The sequence below is a fragment of the Hipposideros armiger genome, unplaced genomic scaffold (genome assembly GCF_001890085.2).
Source record: "Hipposideros armiger isolate ML-2016 unplaced genomic scaffold, ASM189008v1 scaffold_664, whole genome shotgun sequence".
In the NCBI taxonomy this organism is placed as follows: domain Eukaryota; kingdom Metazoa; phylum Chordata; class Mammalia; order Chiroptera; family Hipposideridae; genus Hipposideros; species Hipposideros armiger.
The window spans coordinates 1071043-1094921 of NW_017732014.1; the positions used below are offsets into that span (position 1 = coordinate 1071043).

The window sequence follows — 23879 nt, forward strand, 5'->3', positions numbered from 1 at the left end:
AGCTGTTGTTCAGCATCTTAGCTGCAGAGGGCAGTGTCACTGGCCCTCATATGTGGGATCCGAACCGGGGCCCTCTGGCATCCCAAACCAGTTCTTAACCAATGCGCCACTTGGCCGGCCCCTGGATGCATTTTTTGAAGGTGGAGTTGACAAGCTTTACTGATGTCCTGAATGTGGGTGGTAGAGAAAGCCAGGAGTCTAGGACACTGGGATGCCCTTTGCCTATGTAATCACTAACCTCCCTCCCCACTCCCCTCCCCTCCCCAGAGAGTCTCCCTTCTCTCAACACCCTAGAAGATCTTTTTTATGCTTCATTTCACAGATGAGGAACTGGCTCAGGGAGGCTGCTGGTAGAGTTGCAGTGACCTGCTGGGATCCCTGGTAGGGAACCTGGGGCTCGAACCCACTGATCTCCCTGCCTCCACACTCTTATCTTCTCTCCTGGGCGGTAAGCTGTGGCCCTGCCACCTCTTCTTGCATGGCCCATGAGCTAAGAGTGGGTTTTGCATTTTTAAGTGGTGGAAAACTCAAAAAAAGTTTTGTGACCTGTGAAGTTATATAAAATTCAAATTTCAGTGTCCTACTAAGAAACGTTTCATTGGAGCACAGCCATGTTCATTGTTTACATTTTTATTAACGGCTTTCCTGCTGCTATGGCAGAGTTGAGTAGTTGTGACAGAAACCCTGTGACCCACGAAGCCTAAAATATTTACTATCGGGGCCCTGTATAGAGAAAATTACTGGCTTTTGCTAATGAGCAAATGATTTGAGCACCCAGTGGGGGTGTCTGATCGATAGGACTTAGCAGCTAGTTACACAGGAGCCTGGGAAAGGTCTGGGTGGGGACAGAAAGGTTTGGGGCGTGTGTGACTGTAAGAATTGGAGAGGGAGCTCAGATTCCTGAGTGGGAATCTAACATTTCTTAAGGGACATGGAAGCATTACAATACACCCCTTTTTAAAATCAGAATTTAAAACTTTTGAATAGGATATACAAATACATGGGACAGAATTCAAAAGGTACAAAAAGGCAGCTCAAAGTCTCCCGCCCGGGGATCTTCATGGGTGGAAGGACGGCATGACCAACGTTAGCAGTTTTCTGGATTCTGTCAAACTGCCCTCTTTGAGGCTGTCCTAATTGCCACCAGGGATTTGAAGATGTTCCAAAGCTGCTCCAACACAATGCTTTATCAGCCCTTTCAATCTTCCCTAATCTGGGAGATGCAGAATCCTATAGCAGTTTAGCTTTAATGTGCATTTCTCAGGTGCTCAATGAGGTTGTGAATATGTCACATACTCAGCAACCATCTTTTTTTTTTTTAAGATTTTATTGGGGAATTGGGGAAGGGGAACACTGTTGGGGAGTTGGGGAAGAGGGAAAGCCAAGTAGTTATCCTTCAATCTTAGTTGTGGAGGGCGCAGTTAGCTCAGCTCCAAGTGCAGTCGCCATCCAGCCACAGCTCGTGGCTGCTCAACTCAAGGTGCCGTGTACAATCTTAGTTGCAGGTGGGCATAGCCCACCATACCATGCAGGAGTCCAACCGGAAACCTTATTGTTAGTAGTAGTGCTCTCACCATCTGAGCCATGCTCTCATCATCTGAGCCATCTGCCACTTGTTGACAGCTCAGTGGCAGCTCAGCTTGGGTGCAGCTTACTGGCCCACGTAGGAATCAAACCGGTGACCCTGTTGCTCAGAGCTCCTGCTCTTAACCAACTGAGCCACTCGGCAGGCCCTCAACAGCCATCTTTATCTTCCCTCCCCCCACTTGTTTGTTTGTATCAGTGGTTCTCAACTAGAAAACTTTTTTTTTGACCCCCAGGGAACATTTGACAATATCTGAAGTCTTTTTTTTTTTTTTTTTAAGATTTTATTGGGGAGTTGGGGGAGGGAACAGCATTGGGGAATCGGGTAAGGGGGACAGACAAGTTGCTGTTCTTTTGTTATTCAATCTAGTTGTGGAGGACGTCACTTTACTGGCCCATGATGGTATTGTGATCATTGCGCTCTTCCTGGCTGAGGCAGATCGGTCTCCAGCGATTGGACACCCGCTCATGGAGGCTCACAGCAGCTCACGCTGGCTGCTTGCCACTCACGGTGGCTTACAGCAGCCCACTGCAGCCCCACTGCAGCCTACGCTGTCGCCAGCGACTCATGGCAGCCCAGCTCCAGGTCGAGCTGTTGTTCACCATCTTAGATGTAGAGGGTGCAGCGTCACTGGCCCATGTGGGATCCGAACCGGTGGCCCTGCTGCTCAGAGCTCACACTCCCAAGCCAACTCTTCACCAATGAGCCACTCGGCCGGCCCAAGACTATTTTTTTAATGGCTTTATTGAGGTATAATTCTCATACCATGCTATTTACCAAAGGAGACAATTTTGGTTGTCACAATTTGGGATGGGGGTAGGGGTCACTACTGACATCTAGTGGGTAGAGACCAGGGGTGCTGCTAAAATCCTACACCTATGCACAAGCCAGTCCCACCACAACAAAGAATGATCCAGTCCAATGTCAAGCGCCGAAGTTGAGAAACCCTGGTCTACAGCCTTGGCACATTTCTCTGCAGGGTTCTTTCTGACAAGGAGCTGCAAAGACAGAAAGTCTAACGAGAAAAAGGACAATCTCAACCATCTCTGGACCGTGAGTGACCCCGGGAAGGGACACTGGGTGCCTAATACTTGTCAGTCACTTCATTTAGTCACTTTAAAGAGGAGGGGACTAAAACACAGGGAGTAGTCCAGCTGCCTGAAACATAGGTCCTTCTCTCTTCTTCCTCCTACCCCCAAAGCCAGCATTTCCCTATATGCAATCAACATCATAGCAGTGGTGCTTACTATGTTCCAGACAAGTACTAAACATTGTACATTTGTTAGGTCACTTAGTCCTCATGACAGCCCTGGGAATTAGGTCTTTTTATCATCCCTATTTTACAGATGGGGGAACAGGAACAGAGGAGTTAAGCAGTTTACCCCAGGATACACAGCAATACTAATAACAACTGTAACTAAATTTTATGGAGAACTGATATGTACCAGGCCCTATTCTGCATGAGTCTGTTGAATCCTGATAACAAGCAGAGGCGGCAGTTGGTGCTATTTCTCCATACAATGGAAGAGGAAACTGTCTCTTGCTTGAGGTCACCCAGCTAAGCAGCCTGGTAGCTTAATCTCCTGGTCTCAGTGTTCTGGGAGCTGAGGATAGTGGGGGGAGAAAGCCAGATCTTGTGGGGAGGCAGCCATCTTGCAGGGAAGAAAGACCATAAGCAGAACAATAAATATACAATATCATATCTAAGAGGGTCTGTGTGTGCAGAGAGTGATGAAACTGACCAGGGAGATGGAAAGGGATGAGGGGCAGATCTTTAAGACAAGCGCCATCAGGGAAGGGGAGAAGGAGATAGAGGCAGAGGGAACCACAGCTCCCGGGCCTGAGAGGGACTGTGCAGGCATGCTCGAAGACCAGCAAGGAGGCCATCGTGTCTGGGATGTGCCACCAAGCGGGGGTGCTGGCAGGATCTGGAGCATGGGGGCTTTGAGAACTGTAGTGAGGACTTTGGCTTTGACTTAGGCCACCTGAAGGCTCTGAGCAGAGGAGGGATGTGATCTGACTCATTTCCCTCTGCCTAAGTGTGGGGACAAGGGGAGGGGTGTGAAAGTGGAAGGGAAGGGGTGGGGGCAGTGAGGAGTTGACTTTAATAGTCCAGGCAGGAAGTGATGGTGGCTGGACCAAGATGTTAGCAGTTGAGAGAGTGAGAAGTGTTAGGTTGTGAAAATATATACATATTCCCCGACCCCAGCCTTTGTTTATCTTTTATGACCTATGATAGTTTTGAGGAATCCAGGCTAATTTTTTTGTAGGATGTCTCTCAATTTGATTAGATTGATTAGACAACGATTGTCCTCAGGATTAGATTCAAGTAATCCATTCTGTGCAGGAACCACACACTGTGTCCTGTCTTTCTCAGTAAATCACATCAGGAGGCACAGGTGTCTGTTTGTCCCATTACTGCACATGTTGGCTTTGATGCCTAGTGAAGGTGCCCGCCAGGTGTTCAGATCATTCCAGATTTGGCCAGTGGGTGACCTTTCAAGCTGGCTTCGGTGTGATGGGGAATTTGTTGGGGAAATAGCATTTCCTGATGGATTGGATGGGCTGTGTGTGAGATGAGAGGAAGTGGGTGTTGGTTCTTTCAACACATATTTATTGCCAGGAACTAGGGGATAAAGCTGTGATAAAAGCAGACAGAAGTTCCTGCTCTCCTGGGCCTCATGAACGGTGGTGCCAGTTACTGGGAAGCGGGACTGGTGGAGAGATGGTGCAGATTTCAGGAGGGGGCTCAGGAGTTGCGTTTGGACAGGCTGAGTTGAGTTGTGGTAGACAAGCTTCTGCTTTCAGTCTTTACTCTTCCTGTCATCCCACCTTCCCATATAATGGCTCCCTGCTCTTCTTCTTCACCCAATAGCCAGGACAATGCAGACTCCACTGACCACTCCTGTGCCTGTGCTCCGGCTCCCCCGGGGCCCTGATGGCTTGAGTCGAGGCTTTGCCCCTGATGGACGCAGGGCCCCCCTGAAGCCAAAGGTTCCTGAAACCCCAGAGTCTTCTGTAATTCACGAATGTCGGGAATCCCAGGAACAGCGGGCCCGAGCTGCCCTCCGGGAGTGCTATCTTCGAAGCTTGCTGGCCATGGTGGGTCGCCAGGTCAGCTTCACCTTGCATGAGGGTGTGCACGTGACCGCCCACTTCGGAGCCACCGACTTGGACGTGGCCAACTTCTATGTCTCGCAGCTGCAGACTCCGATAGGTGTGCAGGCTGAGGCACTGCTCCGGTGTAGTGACATTATTGCATACACCTTCAAGCTATAAAGACATTGTGGTCACCTTCTGCCTTAGGCCTAGCCACAGATTCCCAGGCCTCCAGCTGTTCCAGATCTCTGGGCCTCATAGAGTTTGGAACTCCCTTGGAATTTTGAGTCAAGCTCCAAGCAACTCTGGCTTCTTGGGACCTCCAGGGAGTAAAATTCTGCAATCCCAGGAGTTCTAGATCCCACTGAAAGGAATGCTCTACCTCACAGAACTCTCAACTCTATAGTAATGTGGGCCTCATTCCAGTTCCTGAAGACGGGTGTGTGTGTGTGTGTGTGTGTGTGTGTGTGTGTGTGTGTGTGTTGCATTGGGAATAAAGTAAGGCAAATTGCAAAGTGGGAAACAGTTTATTAAAAACGTTGCAAAGTTCAACCACCCTGAAGATACTCCCAAATACTGACCCCCTGCCAAAGAATCAACTATTATCCCAGGAAAATCTGCCTGTTTTTGTTGTTGTTTTTTAAGTGTACCCCACAGGGATGAAATCAGATTTAGGGGATGGAAGGGTAGCTGTCCAAAGACTGAATCCTGAGGAGCTGTGCCAAGAAGGGGAGGACACATCAAAAGGCTGGGGGCAACTCGGATTAAGGTGTGGGGATTGGACTGCCCCTAGTCTTTGGGAATGGCTGGAACCACCTGGGTGGCAGGCTTGGATGATTTGGACTAGATTTCTTTTTTGGGTGGGCAGGGATGTACATAGTTAAGGGCATGGATCGTGCTGGGTTACACGGTTGTGCGCTCCTGCCTGGGTGGTGCAGACCACACACCACCGAAGATTTGATTCCCGGCTCACACGGGCCAGGGTCATACCCTGTGCACCGCGCCATTGAGAAAAGCCTGAGAATTAGGGGTTAGGGTGAAGTGTCACCTCTTCATTTCGCTCCAGCTGTGTGGTATGGCCGTCCACATCACTCACTCCCTTCACTTGGCCCTGTCACTAATAGTCTTTCAGCAGATTCGCTCTAAAAAAAGTAATTTCTGCTCCCTTTGTAATCCCATCAACTTCAGAATGTAAGTGAAGATTCCTTTCAATATATTGTAGATGAGGTTTGCTTCGTTTGTATTCAGTCACGAAAGTGCTGTGGCCGATGCTGCTAAAGGCAAGTGTAAAGTCTCATCTCCCGCACGTCCATTAACAACGCCACTTCTGGCGAGTCCCTGGCCGAGCTCTCAAGTTGCCTCGGCAACGACATCGCTCCTCCCCAAGTCCCCGTTTTGGGTTTTAGCCCCACTTTTCTCCCCAAGTTGCTGGATGGGCTGGGAAAGCAAGGCGAAAGTGCGGAGGCGAATATTAAGTGATTCAATTGAGCGCGAGGGGGGGGGGCGTGGCTTGAGCTCATGCTGGTTCCCTTCTGGCTTGGTGATCTACCTGCTCCGTTGCCCCGTATTTTGGTTGGCAGATTCGTCCCTTACTTTTGGAATTCCTTTCTTTGCCCAGTTTTTTTTTTCTTTCTTTAAGTCAAGACTATGATACTCCTCATGGGCTCATTTATTTTAGTTTATAAGTTTAAATTGTATTTTATATACAACGCTATCCAAATACAGAGAATTATTGATGAAACTACAGTCTGCAAGTGGAAGACTAGAGTCTAACAAGCAAGGGGCCATAGCTTCGTCTCCAGGTAGACGAAGCATCTATCACCTGTACTCATATATTTAACACAACTCCTATCACCCTTCCTTTCAAGTTCTCCACCCCTTTACCTCTCTCCTTATCAGTTGACCTAGCCCCGCCAAGCAGATGTGTTTTATTTCTATCAACTCCACTCCCTTCTCCATGCCTGAGCGTGTGACGAATGTGTGCTAGCCTGAACTTCATTTATCTAGATGGAGGCGAGGAGGCGGGTTGGGGGCGACTCAGGTTCGCGCTTGCGCGCTGCTCTGGGAGACGGCGTCCATTTCGCCCCTCCCCTCATGCGCTGCAGTTCCGGCTCTGCAGATTCAGTGCTCACGTTTCTTTTTCTAGTGGCTCTTGGTATATTTTGTTCCCCACATCAGCAATCTGCGAGGTGACTCTACCTGCAAATAACTTAAGTCGATTTTCTGCTTTTCTTAGTACGCGGAGGGCTCACCGGCCCTTAACGAAAGTGCGGCTGCGAACGAGCAGGCGCACGCGGGGCTCGGGGGAGGCGCGCTCAGGCTCCCGGCGACGACTACGACGACCAGGAGAGCGGACGGAGGCGGCGCCTGAAGCAGCGGCGGAGCCCATGCCCCGGGACGGCGGGCGGGCCCGGAGAGACAAGTCCGGGGCCCGGGGCATGTCCCCGGGGCCCCCGTGAGGAGGCGGCGGCGGCGGCGATGGAGATCCCGCCGCAGGAGGCGCCGCCCGGGCCGGGCGCCGACGGAGACGCCGAGGAGGCCCTCGCTGAGGCCCGGTCTCCCAGCCCCACATCGCCCCCGGCCGATGGGCGCCTCAAGGCCGCGGCCAAGCGTGTCACGTTCCCTTCCGACGAGGATATCGTGTCCGGAGCGGTGGAGCCCAAAGACCCCTGGAGACACGGTAGCTACAGTTCGGGCGCGGGGGCGAACTTGTGGGGGTCTCGGGAGACGGTGCAGCGCTCAGCACGGAGGTGCAGCTCAATAAGTTTTACTTACTGATTACTTAAGGAGGCAGTCGTCAGTTTAGAGCTGGAGGGTGTTAGGAGGGGGTCGCTATTGGGTGGGGAAGGTGAAAAGTAGTTTATGTCCACCCCTCTCCCCGCCCCAAGGGATGCTGAATGTGATCATTTTAGGAATAAAAATATGAGCAATTAAAGTTTGGTGTCTTGGGAGATTGGAAAGGTGGTAGCGTTTGAGTTCATAGTTCCCCCAAACGATAGCATTAAGGAAGAAAGGGCCAACCAACATTGGCGCTGAAAGGGCAGTGGAGGAGTTTGCTGGGCCCATGGGGATGGAAAGAGGTTAAATTCCTGGTCTGCATGCCTCGGGACCATGGGTGGTCATTTTGCTCACTTTCTTGGCTGAAAGGAGGAAGAGGAATAAACCTGGACTGTGGTTATAGAGTAGTCAGTAAATCGGGGTTTGGGAAGAGGGCAAGGTAAACAAACTCCCAGAAAAGAAGCAGAGGTGGTAGTCAGTTTGGGGGTGGGTGAGATAGTTAGAGGAGGTGTTAGATCTTGGCATTAGTAAGAAGAAAAGTGATTGCATGCTTTTCCCTTCCCCCCAAAAGGGAGACAGAACATTGGTCATTCAGGAGCAGATGAAGGGTTTTTTTTTTTTTTTTTTTTGTCCCGCTGAGAAAGAGTTGGGGAATTGGAGTTGCTGGTCAGTAGAAGGTGAGAATATTTAAAAAGTTTGGTGGTTTGAGGTGTTGAGAGAGGAAACAAATCTATGAATTATAGGTCCCCTGGAGAAGGTCAGGCACTGTGGGAGCTGAAAGGGCAGCTAGAAGAGTGCCCTTAACCCATAGGGCTGGAAGGGTGGGAAGTCACTCCACAGATGTATGGCAGTGGTGAGCCTGTTTCTGTGCCGGGGAAGGCTGTCAGTCTCACTGGGGTGGAACCGGCAGGGACAGGGAGCAGACTGGCCTTGGCTCTATATAGAAGTTGGTCTGTTGGTCCTGGGGAAAGAGGAGGAACTGTTGCTAGTCTGGGCAGTGGAGGGATTGGTGGCTTTGATGTGAGAGTGAGAAACGTGGTAACTGGAAGCTGAACACACAGGGAGCCCGCCATAAATGCCAGCTTGGCTAGTTGTTGTTAAAGAGATGGGGGTTAATTTAAGAATCTTGGTATTGGGAGCCAGCCAAGTCCCTGGGCTCTAGGCCCCAGAGATAGGTGGTCACTTTGAAGTTAGAGGGTTTGGGGGACTGGGGCTGAGGAAGGAAGAGTCAAAATGGGACCTGGCTGTAGTGCGGTATCCAATCCAGGGAGTTCAGAGCAGGAAGAGGGAAAGACCTGGACGGGCCGAGCAGGGTGGTGAAGAGCAAAGGCCCCAGTTCAAATCCTGACTTCCATTTACCCACTTCATGACGTCAGCTGGTTGCCTACCTCCTCTGAGAGTCTCAGTTTTCCCATCTGTAAAGTAGATGATAATACCCATGCCACAGGGTGTAAGAGAGGACTGAATAATATTGTGTGTGAAAAGTGATTGGCCAGGGTGAGCCTACATGAAGTTGCAGTTATTGTTGGTCATTTTAGGAGTGATGTTAGGTGATATTGGTCATTTTAGAGGCCAGTCTAGAGGAGTTGGTTCACAGGGTTGGCGCTTGGATGTTTCTGCTTCACAAGCTTCCAGGAGAGGGTCAGTTAGTGAGCCTGGGGCAAGGGGGAGGGAAGGTGGTCAGTTTGTGGGCTGGAAAGTTGCGGTGGGCCAGCTGGAAAGTTTGGCACGGGTGGGGTGGGGTAAAGTTTCTGGTCTGCAGGTTCTCAGGAGACGAGCAGCTGTGTGTAACCAGCTGCCTGGCTTTGAGTAAGCCATTTTTCCTCCCTGAGCCTCCCGTTTCTTTCTCTGCAAATGGAGGTGCTAATTTCTACCATGAGGCAGTTGTGAGGATTAAATAAGATAGTGCTTGTAAGTTCCTGCCACATAAATAGCAGCTGCTGTTATCCAGACAAATTCAGTTTTGTTTTTCACGGGCAGCCTTGGAGAGGCAGTGAAGGAGTTTCAGGGGAGAGAAGAACATCAAGAAAGAGGGTCAGTGGGAGTCTGGCAGGGTGGAGTTGAGGGGACGGTGCTGATTGGTCTGCCCTGGGTAAGGGGTGGAGGTGGTGATCGCTTACAGGCTAGGGGAGTCACTCATTCCTGGAAGTTGAGAGGGACCGCAAGGACTGGTCAGCACTCACACTCCCGAGGAATCAGTGGGTCTCAGGTGGAGAGGTGATGATATGGAGAAATGGGTCAATTTGTAGGCTGGAAGAGTTGGTCTGTCTTGGCTGGGGAGAAAGGTTGAGGAATGGTCTGGCGGTGAAGGAGTTGGGTGATCTTGGGCCCCGGGGAAGGGGAGGGGTCTTTGGTGAAGTGGATGAGTTTGGACAATGGGATGTGCAGGACAGGACGTTGGAGGGCCTGTCAAAGCTGAGGAGCAGGTGCCTAGCCTCTGTGCCTAGGGAGGACAGTGGAGTTGTTGGCTGGCGTGGGACCGAGGGAGGTGGAGGCTTGCCAGGCTGTAGAAGAGAGGAAAGTTGGGCCAAGGGGCTACCTAGTTGAAAGGCCAAAGGGCCTTGGCTGGGGGCAGGGAGGAGTTGGTTGGTCTTGGAGGAGGGGCAGGAGATTTGCTGGAGTGGGTCTGTGAACCTTGGGAAAGCACAAGGGGATTCATTTGAGCTGTGGACCTAGTGGGAAGGGTGAAGGAGGAGCCATTCATTCTGGGGCCATTTGTGGTGACACAACTTCTGAGGCCAAGAGTGAGGGAGGAGTTGGCAGGTTTGAATTGGGAGAGAGGTCATTCAGGAGCTGTTCTTCCATCCTAGAGATGGAGAAGTTGCCTGGGCCAGGAGGTGCAGGAGCACCCCTGGGCTGGGAGACAGCAGCACTAAAGGAATCGGAGCCCCAGCACAGGGTGCCTGCTCAGCAGAGCCTTGCCCTGGGAGGAGAGCTCAGCTGGGACCCGCAGCGCCTCTGGCTGCGGTGGAGGAGGGTTGCGACTGGAACTAGAGTGCTGGCCCAGCCGGGTGGGAGCCCTGGGGGCGCTTCTTGAGAGCAAGAGCCCCATCAGGCCCTGCCAGAGGTCTCAGGTTGGAGGCTTCCTGGAGGTGAGATGCTATGGAGGAGGGAGATTGCGAGGGAGGGTCCCAGGCCTCCCGGTGCACAGAGGGGCCTTGCCTGGCTCTCCCATCTCATACAGTGTCCCCACCTGCCCCAACACCGGGGGCCTGCTTACTTTCCCCATTGCACGAATGGTCATCTAATGTTACGTTCCATGTTTTCGCACTGGTGGAAACCCGAATAGGAGAGCCGACGCTGTCCGCCCTTAAAGAACATGCAGTGATCATGGTTGGTGAGAGCTGGTGGGCATGTGTGCAGCCATTCTGGAAGGGTGAGGCCAGGCCAGCCCTGGAGGTAGGGTGCTGTGGCCTCCAGCAAGCAGCTCCTTCTTTCTGAGCTTGTTTCCTCATCTGTGAAATAGTGATCCCTGCCCTGCTGACCACCCAGATGTCTGAGGGGATGGGATGCAACTCCTCAGTTGCATGTAAATGGGAAGTGAAGCTTGGGGAGGAGGTGGGTGGAAATTGTGAGTGGTGGAGGATGCCTTAGTGCTGCCAGGTTGGGCACGTTTGCGCTGTGCTCTCCTGGGGTGGGGGGGTGGAAGTGGGCACCAGAAAAGGAGGGGCTTGCTGCCTCACCCCACCCCACCCCCTCGTGGCAGGCCTGTGGTCCCAGTTCTTTTGAGGGCCAAGGCCGACTTATACCAGGAACCCTTCCAGACCAAACTGCAAGAATGACCCAAAGCCCAGCTGTCTCCCCAGTCCCAGCTGCTCGCTGCTGTGTGGGGAGGAGACGTGGGGTTTGCAAGGCAGGCGTTGGAAAGCATGTGACAGGGCCACAGTCTGAGAGGCTTGTCTCCCCCTCCCTCCAGTCTGCCAGTGACTCATTCCCCATTCGCTGACCTCCAGGCCAGGAGAGTCCGTCCTAGAGTGGGGGAGGGGGAGTTTTGCCCACCAGGAAATTCCTGGTGTGAAGCGGAGATGTTTGCAAAGTGAAGGGGCCCAAACTTTCCAGCCACCTCTGGCCACCTGAGCTTGGGGAGGGTGGAGGGGGTTGATGGGGGCAGTGGCCATGGTGTTCTTAAATGGAAATCAAAGAGAGTGGAAATTACTTACGGTTTGTTCTCATTGAAACTAGTGCTGCAAATTTTAGTCTTTCAAACTGGTTGGACAGGTAAAAGTGCACCTGTCAGTGATACAGAGAGGCTCTCGGTTAAAAGTCGGCAGGTTTGAGCATAAGTGGTGGTGTTGCTGGAGAGTAGGCAATGGGGCCGCGGGGAGTGTGGGGGTGGGGTGGGGGTGGCTTTGATGCTTTTGCTCAGATTTCCATCTGGGCCCAACTTCACCCTCTACCCCAGCGAGGGCACAGGACTCTGCCGTGTGATGTTGGGCGATCTGCTGTGTGACTTAGAGCAGTTGTTCTCTCTGGCCACAATTTTTCTGTCCATGAAATGCAGCTGACAACAACAGTACCTCCTGATAGGCTGATGGTGAGGACTGAGTAAGACAACCGAGTCCATAGTGAGCGCTCAGCAGATGTCTCCCTTGCTTTTCCTGCCATCACCGGTCCTCTCCCCCCACCTGCAGCCCCCAGCCCGGAGGGTGCTTTGTGCCTGTTTTGTGTATTTGCACCCACACTTCCCCCCAGTGTCTGCCCCATAAGAATCCTGCTGTCTCCTCAGAGGCCTCCTCCTCTTAGGTGAGCACCCCAGCCATCCCTGGCTGGATGTGGGAGAGACCTCGGGCTCCAGGCCTGATCCTGTCCATTACAAGCTGGGTGGACTGTGAGCAAGTTGCCCAACCTCTTGAGCTGAAACTTCATGAGCATGGCTTGGCCCACCAGCCTGAGAGGCCTCAAGGGCACCAAGATTCTAGAGTAAGAATGTTAGCCCCAGCCTCCTCAGATAGCAGCTGGTGACTTTGGACAAGTGTCAGCTCCTCCCTGGGCGAGTCCCCGCTAGATTGGGTCCCCCACCCCAGCCCTCTGCCCTGTCGGGACGTAACCAGGTTGATGGCCCTGTGGTGTGAGTGCCTGCTCTGCCAGGCTAGGCCCTCTGCACACTCACACTCAGGGAGGCTGCCCTCATTCTTTCCACCTCCCGCGCTTAGTTTGTGTTCGCATCGTATTTCCCTCTTCAAGGGCAAAGACTCTGCAAGTCACCTCTGTGACCTCAGGTTGGCATGCGAGAGGGCTCGGGCGCTGGGTGACTGTAAGAGGAATGAGGTTTTTCCTCATACCCTTGCTGGCATTTGGGAGAAAGCTCTTTGGAGTAGTTAATCCAGTCTGTGCAGGACAGGGGCCCTGTCTCAGAGACCTGCAGGCAGGCCCTGGCACCACCCTGAGCCCCAGAGAGGGCACGCACAGCTAGCACACAATAGGCACTCAGTGAATGGTCACTGAGTGGGTCAGTGGAAGTGCTTGTGTGTTCTGGGAGCGAGGCGGGCTCCAAAAGTATTAACCATGGAGCCAGGTGCTCCGGCTAGACGGGCTGTAAGAGGCAGCCTCTGGGAATGGGGCCCGGGAATCTGTTCCTACAAAGCTCCCCGGGCGGCTCTGTTGGCCAGGTTTGGCTGTTCTTCTCTTCAAGGCTCTGTGTTTAGCTCAGCTGGTCAGTGCTCAATCCCCAAGCCTGCCTTCCGGACCTCAGTTCAAGGGAGGCAGGGGTTGACCTCAAACGGGTTTTAGAGCAAATCGTGAGGTGAGCATTGAAATGCCTGACTTGGGGTAACTGCAGAAGTTCGAGTTGGGAAGGCAGCCCGCTGCAGTAGAGTGTCGAGGGGCTTGGGTTGAAGTCCCTGCTCGCTGCATGACCTTAATTGTCACCGCTCATTGCCTTCCATGTGCCCGCCACTGGGCTAAGTGCCTTTCATGTATTATCTCAGTGAAATCTCACAACCACCCCAGGAGGTAGGTGCTATTCTTTCTAATTTGCCGATGAGAAAACGGAGGCACAGAGAGGTGACGTAACTTACCTGTAGTCACGGAGCCAGTAAGTAACTGAGCTGGGATTCTAACCCATGCAGTCTGGCTCTGGAGCCTGCATGCGTCCCCTGTGTGCTGGCTGCATGTGCTTTGGCAAGCTGCTGCATTCAGCCTGTGTACCGTGTACTTTCTTGATCGAAAACCCATAACCCTTTACAAACAGAGGTGATGGTTCTGGCCTTGCAGTGTTGTAGCGGGAATGAAAAACAGACCGCGTTAAGGGCCTGGCCCAGTAGGTGCTCGGGAGGGGCTTTCGCTGTGTGTGGCTCTTGGACAGGTGTCCTGGGAGGTCAGTGCCACCCCTCTGTCCTCAGCAAGGGGTCCTTCCTCTGACCCTTGGCCTGAGTTCTTCCTGTGCCACCCTGTGTCTGGTATGTGGTAGGTGCTCAGTACACCCTGGCTGAATTTGCATCTCTGATCCGGGGACCAACCAACCATTCCTTTAGCGGGACGTGGCCATGCCAGGTGTGAGGGGTTGGGGAAGCAGACAGACCCAGTCCCTGCCTCCGTGGAGGTCACCGTCAAGTGAGGGAGACACACCGTAAATGATTCTAATCAAACCAAGGTGCCTGGGACTCTGATGAGGAAGAGGTCACGGAGTGTATGCAGGTGCGCAGGGCAGAGGCGGCGTCCAGGAGGAAAGGCCATGGGGTCTAAGGAGTCATAGAAGTTAGCCAGGTGAGGAGCAGTTGGAAGGATGTGCAGAGTCTTGGGGGCGGAGAGGCACATCGGAGGAACAGAAAAAATCCAGTGTTACTGGAGTGGGGATTCTGCAAGTGGAGGCAGGAGGGTCAGAGGTGAGGCTGGAGAAGGCATTGGGACCACCTGCCTGGTGGGGCCTCCTGGGCCGTGTTAGCCTGAGGGCAGCGTGGAGCCAGCAGAGGGATTAAAGAAAGGTCATGCCTGGTGTTTTCAACAGAACCTTTCGGGGGATGGCATGGAGGAGGGTGAGACTGAGGCCATGGACCAGGAGCCTGTAGGCTCTGGGCATGTATGGCCCCACATTGGCTAACAGCTGACATTTGACTTCACTGATTTATTCATCAGGTTTAGCTGAACAGCCTTTCCCCTTCCCCCAGAAGGCTTTTGCATCACCAGCATTTTCTGTAACACTTCTAAGGTGACAGTTTCTCCCTATCCATTCTCTCCTTCCTATCCCCCCACCGTTAGTTCATCCTGCTTTTGAGTGGGGTGGTGGGCAGCACGTGGTCTGGGTCGTCTCCCGCTCCCTCCCATGTGACCTCAGCAAGTGGCTTCACCTGTATGGTCCCTTTAGGTCCTACACTTCCCAGATCCAGAAAACAATAAAAATGGTGCCAGACCCTGCTGGGGTCTTAGCATAATACAGGCATCCTATCACTCTTGTAAAATCCAGGGAATTCTGAATTCTGGAACACACCTGGCCCAAGGATTTCCAGTAGGAGATTATGGAGCCCCCAGTGGGCCTCGTCCCTGAGTCTGATATTTCAGTGACATGAGAGGCAGTTTGAGGCTCGGGCTTTGGGGCCCACTGGTGTCTGTCCAGCTCTGCCCCAAGGGCGAGTCGTTCAGCTTTGCAGCCTCAGGATCCTCATTTGTGTGGGAATTGAGGATTAGATTATTCCATACTTGGAAAGTGACGGAAGCAGTCACTAGCTATTGCAGGCGCTCAGGAAGGACTTGGACAAGCTGAATGAGGTCGTTTCCCTGCCTCAAGCCTGCCCTGACTCCCTCCTCCCTAAAAGCAATGTCCCTCCTCCCCGAGCAGGATGGGATAGGTGAGCACTCTGCCTGGGTGTGAATTCAGCTGTGCGAACTGGGCATGTCCTGAAACCTCCCCTTGCCACATGGTCCCTGTGTGAGGCCATTTGGGCAGATGAGGAGTCTATTTCAAAGCTTTCCAACTCCCTGAGAGGAGCCAGGCTTCCGCAGCTGGGAGCACACCCATACCCCAGTGTTGAGCAGGTCTGGTGAGAATGAATGTCCGGGGTCCTGGACAGCACTGCTCCCAGGCAGGCACTGCCACTGCCCTGCCTCGCCCTGATGCTGCTGTGTTAGGGCAGCCCGTGCCGCCTTTGGCAGCTGGAGATTGGGGGCAACCCCCTGTGTGGCTGAGCCCTGGTGGGGCTCCAGGGTAGAGTTGCACAGGATCCTGGGGTCTGGTGTTCCCGTTAATGTGGGAGAGGTGGAGGGGATCCCCAATTCCAGGAAGGGGGTTCAGAGACTGTGTGCCCACAGGAATGGTAGACATCCGTCACGCTTTGGTTATGTTTCACTGCATTCGGAAGGCAGTTCCTCGGAGGCAGGGCCCATCTCTGTTTGGCTCCCCTTGATGTCCCCAGAACCCCAGCACTCCACAGGCCCTCACGTTGGAGGGATTGGTGGTGGATGGAGGTACACAGTAGGCGCTCTGCAGTTCGACTCACCCCCTTCCTTACTCTGCAGCTGATGCGTGTGGAGCTGGTGCCTCAAGGTGGGGGTGGCGGTTTGGAAGTGTCTCCTGACAGCCACTCGCCTCATGTGACTTGCCTGCCTCCCTCTCCCTTCCCAGCAGAAGCCTGGGTTGGGAGCCCTACAGTCTGATGCTAGGGAGGCCTTGTTGGATCCCAGCGGGGGTGTCCTTCCTGGTCGGGTAGGCGGGCCCCTGTTGGAACCTATTGGGATTGGACTCGTGTGCCACCTTCACACCCACCCCTCCATCTCTCCACAGTCTTCGTGTGGTGCCAGCTGCTGTCAGCATGTAGTGGGAGAGCCGCTCACGGTCTGTGCAGCCCTCCCCTTTGTGCAAAGCAAAGTGCAGCAGGGCAAGAGGGGCTGCCAGGAGGTGAAAGCAAACAGCAGGAAGTGACCCAGCGGAGGGTCCTGCTTCTGGATGATTGATAATGATGGCCGTGATGGTTGTAGTGGTGGTGACCATCACAGCCCCCTGTTATGGAGCTCTTCCAGGCCTGAGCTCTTCACGTGCATTTACTCGTTTAACCTTCACAGCAGCAGATGGGACAAGACGAGGCGGGGGCGGGGGTTGGGGGTTGCCAAGGCCACACAGAGAGTAAGGGAAGGAGCCCTGGTCAAACCAGAAGGAATGGTTCTCATCCTCTGCTCTGCTCCTTCATAACCACAGGAGAAAAGCCACACCTCTGAGCCTGGTGGGAGGCCCTTCCCACTTGCTGTCCCTCATCTGTCCTTCCCCGCCCCCTGCTGACTCCAGCCTCCTCCTGACCCCAGACAGTGAGTGGTTCCCTCTGCGGTTCCTTCTGCTCAGCGTGCCCTTCGCCAGTCTCCTGCCTTTCCTGACCAACTGCTGCTCATCCTTTCATGCTGGCTCACGAGTCACCTCCTCCGTGAAGCCCTCCCTGGTCCCCGCAGTGCTGCTGCACTCTCCCAGGTTCCTATGACACCTCCTCACACTGTTTTTTTTTTTTTAAAGATTTTTATTGGGGTATTGGGAGGAAGGGAACAGTGCTGGGGAATTGGGGGAAGGGGAACAGACAAATTGCTGTCGTTTTTGTTCTTCAGTCTAGTTGTGGAGGACGTTGCTTCACTGGCCCAAGTTGGCACCATCATTGCGCTCTTCCCAGGGGAGGCAGATCAGTCGCCGGCTTCTGGACGGCCGCTCACTGCGGCTGCTGGCCGCTCGCGCTGGCTGCTGACTACACACGGTAGCTCATGGCAACCCACTGCAGCAGGGGCTGCAGCCTACGCCATCGCCGGCGACTCACGGCAGCCCAGCTCCAGGTTGAGCTGTTGTTCAGCATCTTAGCTGAAGAGGGCAGTGTCACTGGCCCTCATATGTGGGATCTGAACCGGGGCCCTCTGGCATCCCAAGCCAGTTCTTAACCATTGCGCCACTCGGCCGGCCCCTCACACTGTTGTTATTTGTTTGGGTCCATCTCCCCGCCACTGGACCCAGAAGCTCCCTGAGGGACTGCGTCTTGTCCATCCGGCTCCCCAGAGGATGAACACACCCAGGCACATTAGGGACTCTAGGCAAAATGGGTCTACTAACGAGCACCCCAGGCTGGGGCCTCAAAAGGGTTGGGGATCTTGAAGAGGTCTGGGGGAACATGTCATTTTTTGGACCATTTGCTCACTCATCCATTTCTTCATTCGTTCCTTACTGACACACACTCGTTTTGTCTGTACTCGGCTCTGCCTGTGCCCGGTGGAGCTCTGGCTGCTTGCCCTACTCGCTGGTGCTCCCTCTGCATTCTCGAAACAGCAGACCTCTTTACTCCGCTGCTTCAGATGACACTTTGTGACCCTCTCCCCTCTGCTTTTCACACCCAGTTCAGGGTCCCTGCACCAGCTTAGGTGGCCTGGTGCCTGCCACCCTTACTGACCACAGCTGGGATCACCCTTCCTCATGCTCTGCCTGGGTTCAAGTATGGTGGCTTCCTTTCAGTTCCTAGAACATTCGAGGAGCTCCCCATGTTCTGCCATGGAATGCTGGCCTTGCTCTCACGGCTCTAGCTCGCCCTTCAAGTACCAGCAAACCCAGCGGTCAGTGATCTGTTTATCTGCAGGCCTGCCGATATTCTCTCTTGCCCCCTAGACTGTAAGCATCATGAGAGAGGGAGTGGGTTTGGTGTGGTGCCACTGTCTCCCCGGTGCCCACACACGTGGCACTGTGCCTGGCCCTGAGCAGGAGCTTATCTGGTAGGTGGAGAAAAGCATTGTGACATGCTGGGCTCTAGGTACTAGACAGGACCTGCCCTCCTGCAGCCAAGGTCCAGGAAAGAAGTGTGAAGAGGAGAGGAGGACACCAAGTCTGCCTCTGGTGTTCCCCTGCCAGATCTGGCAGACCCCTGAGCTAGCCAGCCTGGTAGATTGCAGGAGTGCAGGACTGGGACACAGACCACTTTTGCTTTTGACTTGCTGTGGGGTCGTAGGCCAAGGCACTGCCCTCTCTATGCAACAAGATGGTGCCGGAGATCCTTTCCTACTGCGTGTGTTTTTCTGTCTCTGCATAGGTCACTCCCACCATTTAGGAAAGTGAGTGGCATGGGCTGAGAGAGCCCAGGTTCTGGTAACCGATCCGCCTTTCTACCTTTGTGGCAGGTGACCTGATTCCTCATCCCCCCAACAACAAGGCGTGTCACAGGAGGAGATGGAGGATGTCAGTGGCATCCAGCCACCCAGCTCAGGCCTCCATCCTCTCTCCTCTCCTCTTACCCCGTCTCATTCCGTGTCCTGTAGCCCCCTTCTTTCCGCAAGCTTGGGATCCTTGCTTCCTGCCCTAGCTCTCTCCAATGTGACCAAAGTGACCAGAAAGTGCTGCATTCCCCCGGGGGGCCTTCTTTCCTGCTGGGCCTGGGCTCAGCCCTGGGGATCTGCAGTGCTGAGCTTTTCTGGGCTCCCCTGTCCCAGCCCTGCCCACTCTGGGTTGTCCCTGTCTGGAGACTGAGCCCTGGGAGGGCAGGACAGGGCTATCTCCGTCGCTGCTGTGTCCCTGTCACAGCCCCAGGCACAGGGCAGGAGCTCAAGTTTCATTAGCATGGAGGAGGGGGATGGGCAGAGCCCAGAGGTAGTGCTCTCCATGGAGCCCTCCCTGGAGTTCCCATGCCTGACAGCACATGACCCTCTCTGGTCCTGGGGAAGATACCCTAGGCTGGTGAGCCCAATGGGTGAAGCAGGCATCAGCAGGCAGGGCCACCCATCTGACTTACTGTACCACCACCAGCTGTTGGGTGCAAATGCCTATGCTCCTTGACCACCCAGCCAAGAGTTTCCCCGGGGCTAGCACATGCCCCTTCCCGGTCTCCAGAGTCTGGATTACCAGGGGTGGAGGGGTAACTTCCTTGTTTTACAAATGAGGCTGGAGAGGAATGGCCTGGCGCTCAGGACAGGGCTCCTGCTGCTCCCCTCTGCCACCTCTGTAGCTTTGAGGGGCAGAGTGACACGTCTGGGGAGGGCAGGGGAAGAGACCTGCTTTGTTGTGCACCTGCCCCCCCCTCCCCCCCGCGGCCACTTGCTGTGTGAAGTTGTTACTCGCAGAAAGGGCTGGGGCTCTGGGGAGGTGGACATTCCATCTCCGGCCCACCACGCACACTGAGGGAGCTTGTGTGTGGGAACCTCCATCCCCTTCCCCCTCGCGGAGCTGATGAGGGCAGCTGGGCGAGAAGGGTGTGCGTCACCCACCGCGGTAGCCCGTAATAGTTGTAACTAAGGAAAGGATCACTACCTTGATCCTCTCCTGACTTTAATAATTGGGTCTGTTCATTGTACAAAAAAAAAAAAAAAGTTGGAAAGTCTAAAAATGAAAATAAAAAGCACTTGTTAAATTCACCATCTGGAATTTTTTTTTAAAACAGCTTAATTGAGATATATTAATAATTCACGCACATTTCACTCATTCAAAGTGTGCAACTCATTGGTTTTCAGTTTTGCACGGTTGTACGTCTATCATCACAGTCAATTTTACAACATTTTCATTACCCCTAAAAGAAAGCATGTACCCCCTTAGCCATCACCCCCAAGCCCCGTCCCATCCACCTTCTGACCAAGGCAACAACCACTGATCTGCTTTCTGCCTCATTAGCTTCTGAACACTTCATATAAATGGAATCATGTAATCTGTGGCCTTTTGTATGTGGCTTATTTCATTTACCGTGCTGTTTTCAAAGTTCACGTACGTGCCAGTACGTCATTCCTGGTTATTGCTGAAAGTATATGTTCCATTGCGTGGAACATTTTATTTATTAATCTGTTGGTCTTTATTTGGGTTGTTGCTACTCTGGCTATTATGAACAATGCTGCTGTGGATATTAATGTACAAGTTTTTGTGTGGATGAATGTTTTCGTTTCTCTAGGAGTGGAATTGGCTGGGTCGTATGGTGACTGTTCAACCATTCGAGCAATTGCCGGACCGGTTTCCCAAGCCATTGCCCCACTTGATATTCTCCTCCACATCCTTGTCTCTGTCTGTCCTTTTGCTTCTAGCTGCTCTAGAGGATATGAAGTGGGATCTCACTGTGGCTGTGAATGGCATTTCTCTGATGGCGGATGTCATTGAGCATCGTTTCATAGGTTTATTGGGCACTTGTATATCTTCTCTGGAGAAATGTCCTTTCAGATCCTTTGCCTGTGTAAAAACTGGGTTGTTTGCCTTTTTATTATTGAGTTGTAAGTGTTCTGTCCTATATTCTAGATGCAGGCTCTTATCAGAGAAATGATTTGCACCACCTGGGATGTTTTCAACGCTAAATGCCAGAGCGTTTCCTTCCCATTTCTTTTCTATGGCTGGATAGACTGCCACAGATAGATAAAAATAAAACTGGGAGGAGACTGCATTGAGCATCCTGTGTTTTCACTTCATTTTCGCATTTTGTACAAAGCACCATTAAAATACATCACCGGGCCATTGTAATTTGTTCTAGCCATTTCCGCGTTGCTGAGCATTGAAGTCCTTTCCAGTTTCCAGTTGCATAAATAATGCAGTGACGTTCATCCTTGTCCATAAATCTTCATGTTCATCACGGGGAGCTTTCTCAGAAGAAATTCCTAGAAGGTGGTTTTAGCAGGTCAGAGGGTAGGAAGGAGGCCTTGAAGCCTCACATACTGTCTGTGCCTGCATAGGACTGTGAGCCTTGAGCTGGAGTCCTTTCACTCTTTTACAGGTTTTTGTGTGTGTTTTTTTTTTTTTAAATTTTTTGTGAAATACACTACAGGTTTTTTTTTTTATTGCTGCTATATGCTAATAGGATGATTGCAAGGACTATAGTTATCATTCAAAGCAGAGACACACTTACAGTAGGATTAAATGTATGTGGTGACAGTTACCAAAAAAAAGTGTGTGTTGGGTTGGCGTGGAGCTGGAGTTAGAAATCGAGGAACCAGTGCATTATGCTGACAGTCATGGAAAGACTTGGAAGCTTATTTTTTTTAGTTTCATTTTATTTATTTATTTATCCATTCATTCATTCTGGCGGGGGGGGGGCTCGGAAGTTTAAAAAGAATAAGTTTACCAGTCAGCTAATTAACCAATAAGCACATGAAGACAAATGATGGGGAAAGGCCAGCCCCCAAGCCCTGACGAGGCTCTCAGATGTAAAAGGTAAAGCACTACAGAAAACTATTTTGAAATCATATTTCAGCTTTTATCTACAGTTTTGTTCTCTTAGTTACCCTCTGAAAATTGCCTAGGGGTTTTCAGTTTACCCACTGTTGGATGCAGTTATGTTCAGCTGGATCTTGGTTGTATCTCGAGTTGTTTTTTGTTTGTTTGTTTGTTTGTTTTAAATAAATGAATGAGTAATACTTGCATTTGGGTGTCTTGATGCCAAGATGGTGTCTTGGTTTAATGAGTATTCCTTTGACTAGCAGTTAACCTGTTTATTGTTAACACGTTACATACTTTTGGGAGTTGTTTTTTTCATAGCCTTTGCCTATTTTTGTTTTGGGACCTTTTGTAAGGACTCCTCCTTTGAAATCATTGATTCTTGGAATTTTATTTTACAGGTACAGTTTTCCTCGTTTTATCATTTGCCTTGCGGATAAGTTGGGGGAGGGGAGCAGGACATCTCTTTCCTTCTTGAAAAGAATCACTTTATCCTTTGCTCTTTCACTGGGTCTCCATTGTAGAGCACCCCTCCCAGCCCAGCCGAGCAGCTGGTGGCTGGACAGAGAGAGCAGAGGAGGCTGGCTAAGCCTGGGCCCTAGCGGCAGCGCAGTGTAGAGGGAGGTCGCTTTAGTGGCAGACAGGCCCAGGCAAAGCAACAGCCGGATACAGAGAGGATCCCATATAAACACAACTGCAGCCACTGTTTGCTGAACACCAGGCTGAGCAATCCGGTGAAGCTGGTGGGGCCCCTCATTTTGTGACTAGGAACCATCAGTCACTTGCTGAGATTGTGCTCCTTTGAAGAAGGCGGCGGAAGCCAGGACAGCCCAGTCCAGGTCCCCGGACACGTCAGTAGGGCCACAGCTGTGGAGGTGCAGCGAGTCCCAGGAGCCCAGACTCCAGCTCCTCTCACAGCGGGGCAACCAGGTCATCAGCATTCCATGTACGAGGGTCCCTTTTATCATTTGCCATCTCCCCCTCCCCCCATAGCTCCCTAATTCCTGTTCTCTGACCCTGTAGGCTGTGGCCCCACCCATGTCTCTGCCTCATCTCAGGCACCCCCTCCATCCCTGGGTTTTGCTCCTGCATCCACATGCCAGGCCTCTGCGCTGCCACTTTCTTCTGCCTAGGAGGGTTCTCTCAACTTTTGTGTGACTACGGTTTGTTTCCATCCACTTACTGTCCTGTGACCCCCTCTCCAGTGTGAGCAGCTTTGGAGCGGATGTGCAGCTGTTTCAGTTCACTGCTGCAGCCCGCACATCTAGAATAGTACCTGGCACAGAATAGGCACTAGAGAAATATTGGAAGGAAGGAAGGAATTTCTGACTCCTACCTTTTAGGTCTCAGCTTAAATGTTCTTTCCTTTTCCAGGTCTTTCCTAACTGCTACTCTCAATCTAAATGTGCATGCCTCCGTTTTTTTTCCTGTAAGAGTGTTTTTCTTAAAACTTGTCGTTTTTATTTGTGTGCTTATTTGTCTGCCTTCCTAGCAATTACTCCCCAGGCAGGGATCAGGTCTGTTTTGTTCTCTTTTGTCTGCCCAGCCCCGGTGGTTTGGTAAAGAATGAATGAATAAATGCCTCCTATAGTTCCCAAACAGACCTGAGGGTAAGTGGTGTTACTCACCTTTCACAGAGGGAGAGCGTGAAGTTGGGCCATTAAAAGCTTCAGGCACCCAGTTTCTATCCCAGGAGCCTTGATTTTCACTTCTCAAACTAGAGCTTCCCCTATGCCTCCGTGTGCAGCTGGCCACTTGGTGCCTCAGACTGGAAGCCTGAGGCGGGCAGCCTGAAATAGCCTGTCTGGTTCTGGCAGGGCTGGTTGTCCCCTGATGGGCACTAACTTTCTCAGAGGCTCCCTTCCCCGAGCTTGGCCTGTCGCCTCCCTAGGACTTTGGTGGGTGACAGTGATGGGAAGCAGTGAGCCACTAAGTGACTTGCAGACCTTTTTCAAGCACCTCGGTGTCCCCAGCCCTGTGCTTGGGTCCCTTGCCCGTTTGCTTTATTTGACCCTGACATTGACCTTCAGTTCCCAGAGGAGCCCCCAGCCCTCTCTCCTCTGAACCTTTGCATGTGCTATTCCCTCTGCTGCAACACTCTTCTCCTTCCCTCTGCTTTTTTTTTTCCCCCAAAAGATTTTTATTGGGGAATTGGGGGAAGGGGAACAGACAAGTTGCTGTCCTTTTTTTTTTTTGTTCTTCAGTCTAGTTGTAGAGGACGTTGCTTCACTGGCCCAAGCTGGCACCATCATTGCGCGCTTCCCAGGCGAGGCAGATCAGTCGCCAGCTTCTGGACAGGCTGCTGGCTACACACGGTAGCCCATGGCAACACACTGCAGCAGGGGCTGCAGCCTA

The 23879-nt window shown here is 52.4% G+C and overlaps 2 protein-coding genes across 3 annotated transcripts in view; both read left to right on the plus strand.

The window, feature by feature from the left end:
* The window catches only part of GEMIN7 (gem nuclear organelle associated protein 7), a 14390-nt gene extending 7315 nt beyond the window's left edge, over window positions 1-7075 (plus strand). The window contains exons 3-5 of one of the 2 annotated variants that reach the window (XM_019626300.1): window positions 323-448; window positions 2565-2638; window positions 4461-6914. In XM_019626300.1, the coding sequence (XP_019481845.1) occupies window positions 4469-4864 (396 nt within the window). In that variant the 5' untranslated portion in view covers window positions 323-448; window positions 2565-2638; window positions 4461-4468 and the 3' untranslated portion in view covers window positions 4865-6914. The other variant, XM_019626299.1, reaches the window with a different exon arrangement.
* PPP1R37 (protein phosphatase 1 regulatory subunit 37) overlaps window positions 7000-23879 on the plus strand; it is a 43903-nt gene continuing 27023 nt past the window's right edge. The window contains exon 1 of the mRNA XM_019626297.1: window positions 7000-7364. Coding sequence (XP_019481842.1) covers window positions 7163-7364 — 202 coding nt within the window. The 5' untranslated portion in view covers window positions 7000-7162. The remainder of the gene's footprint in view (window positions 7365-23879) is intronic.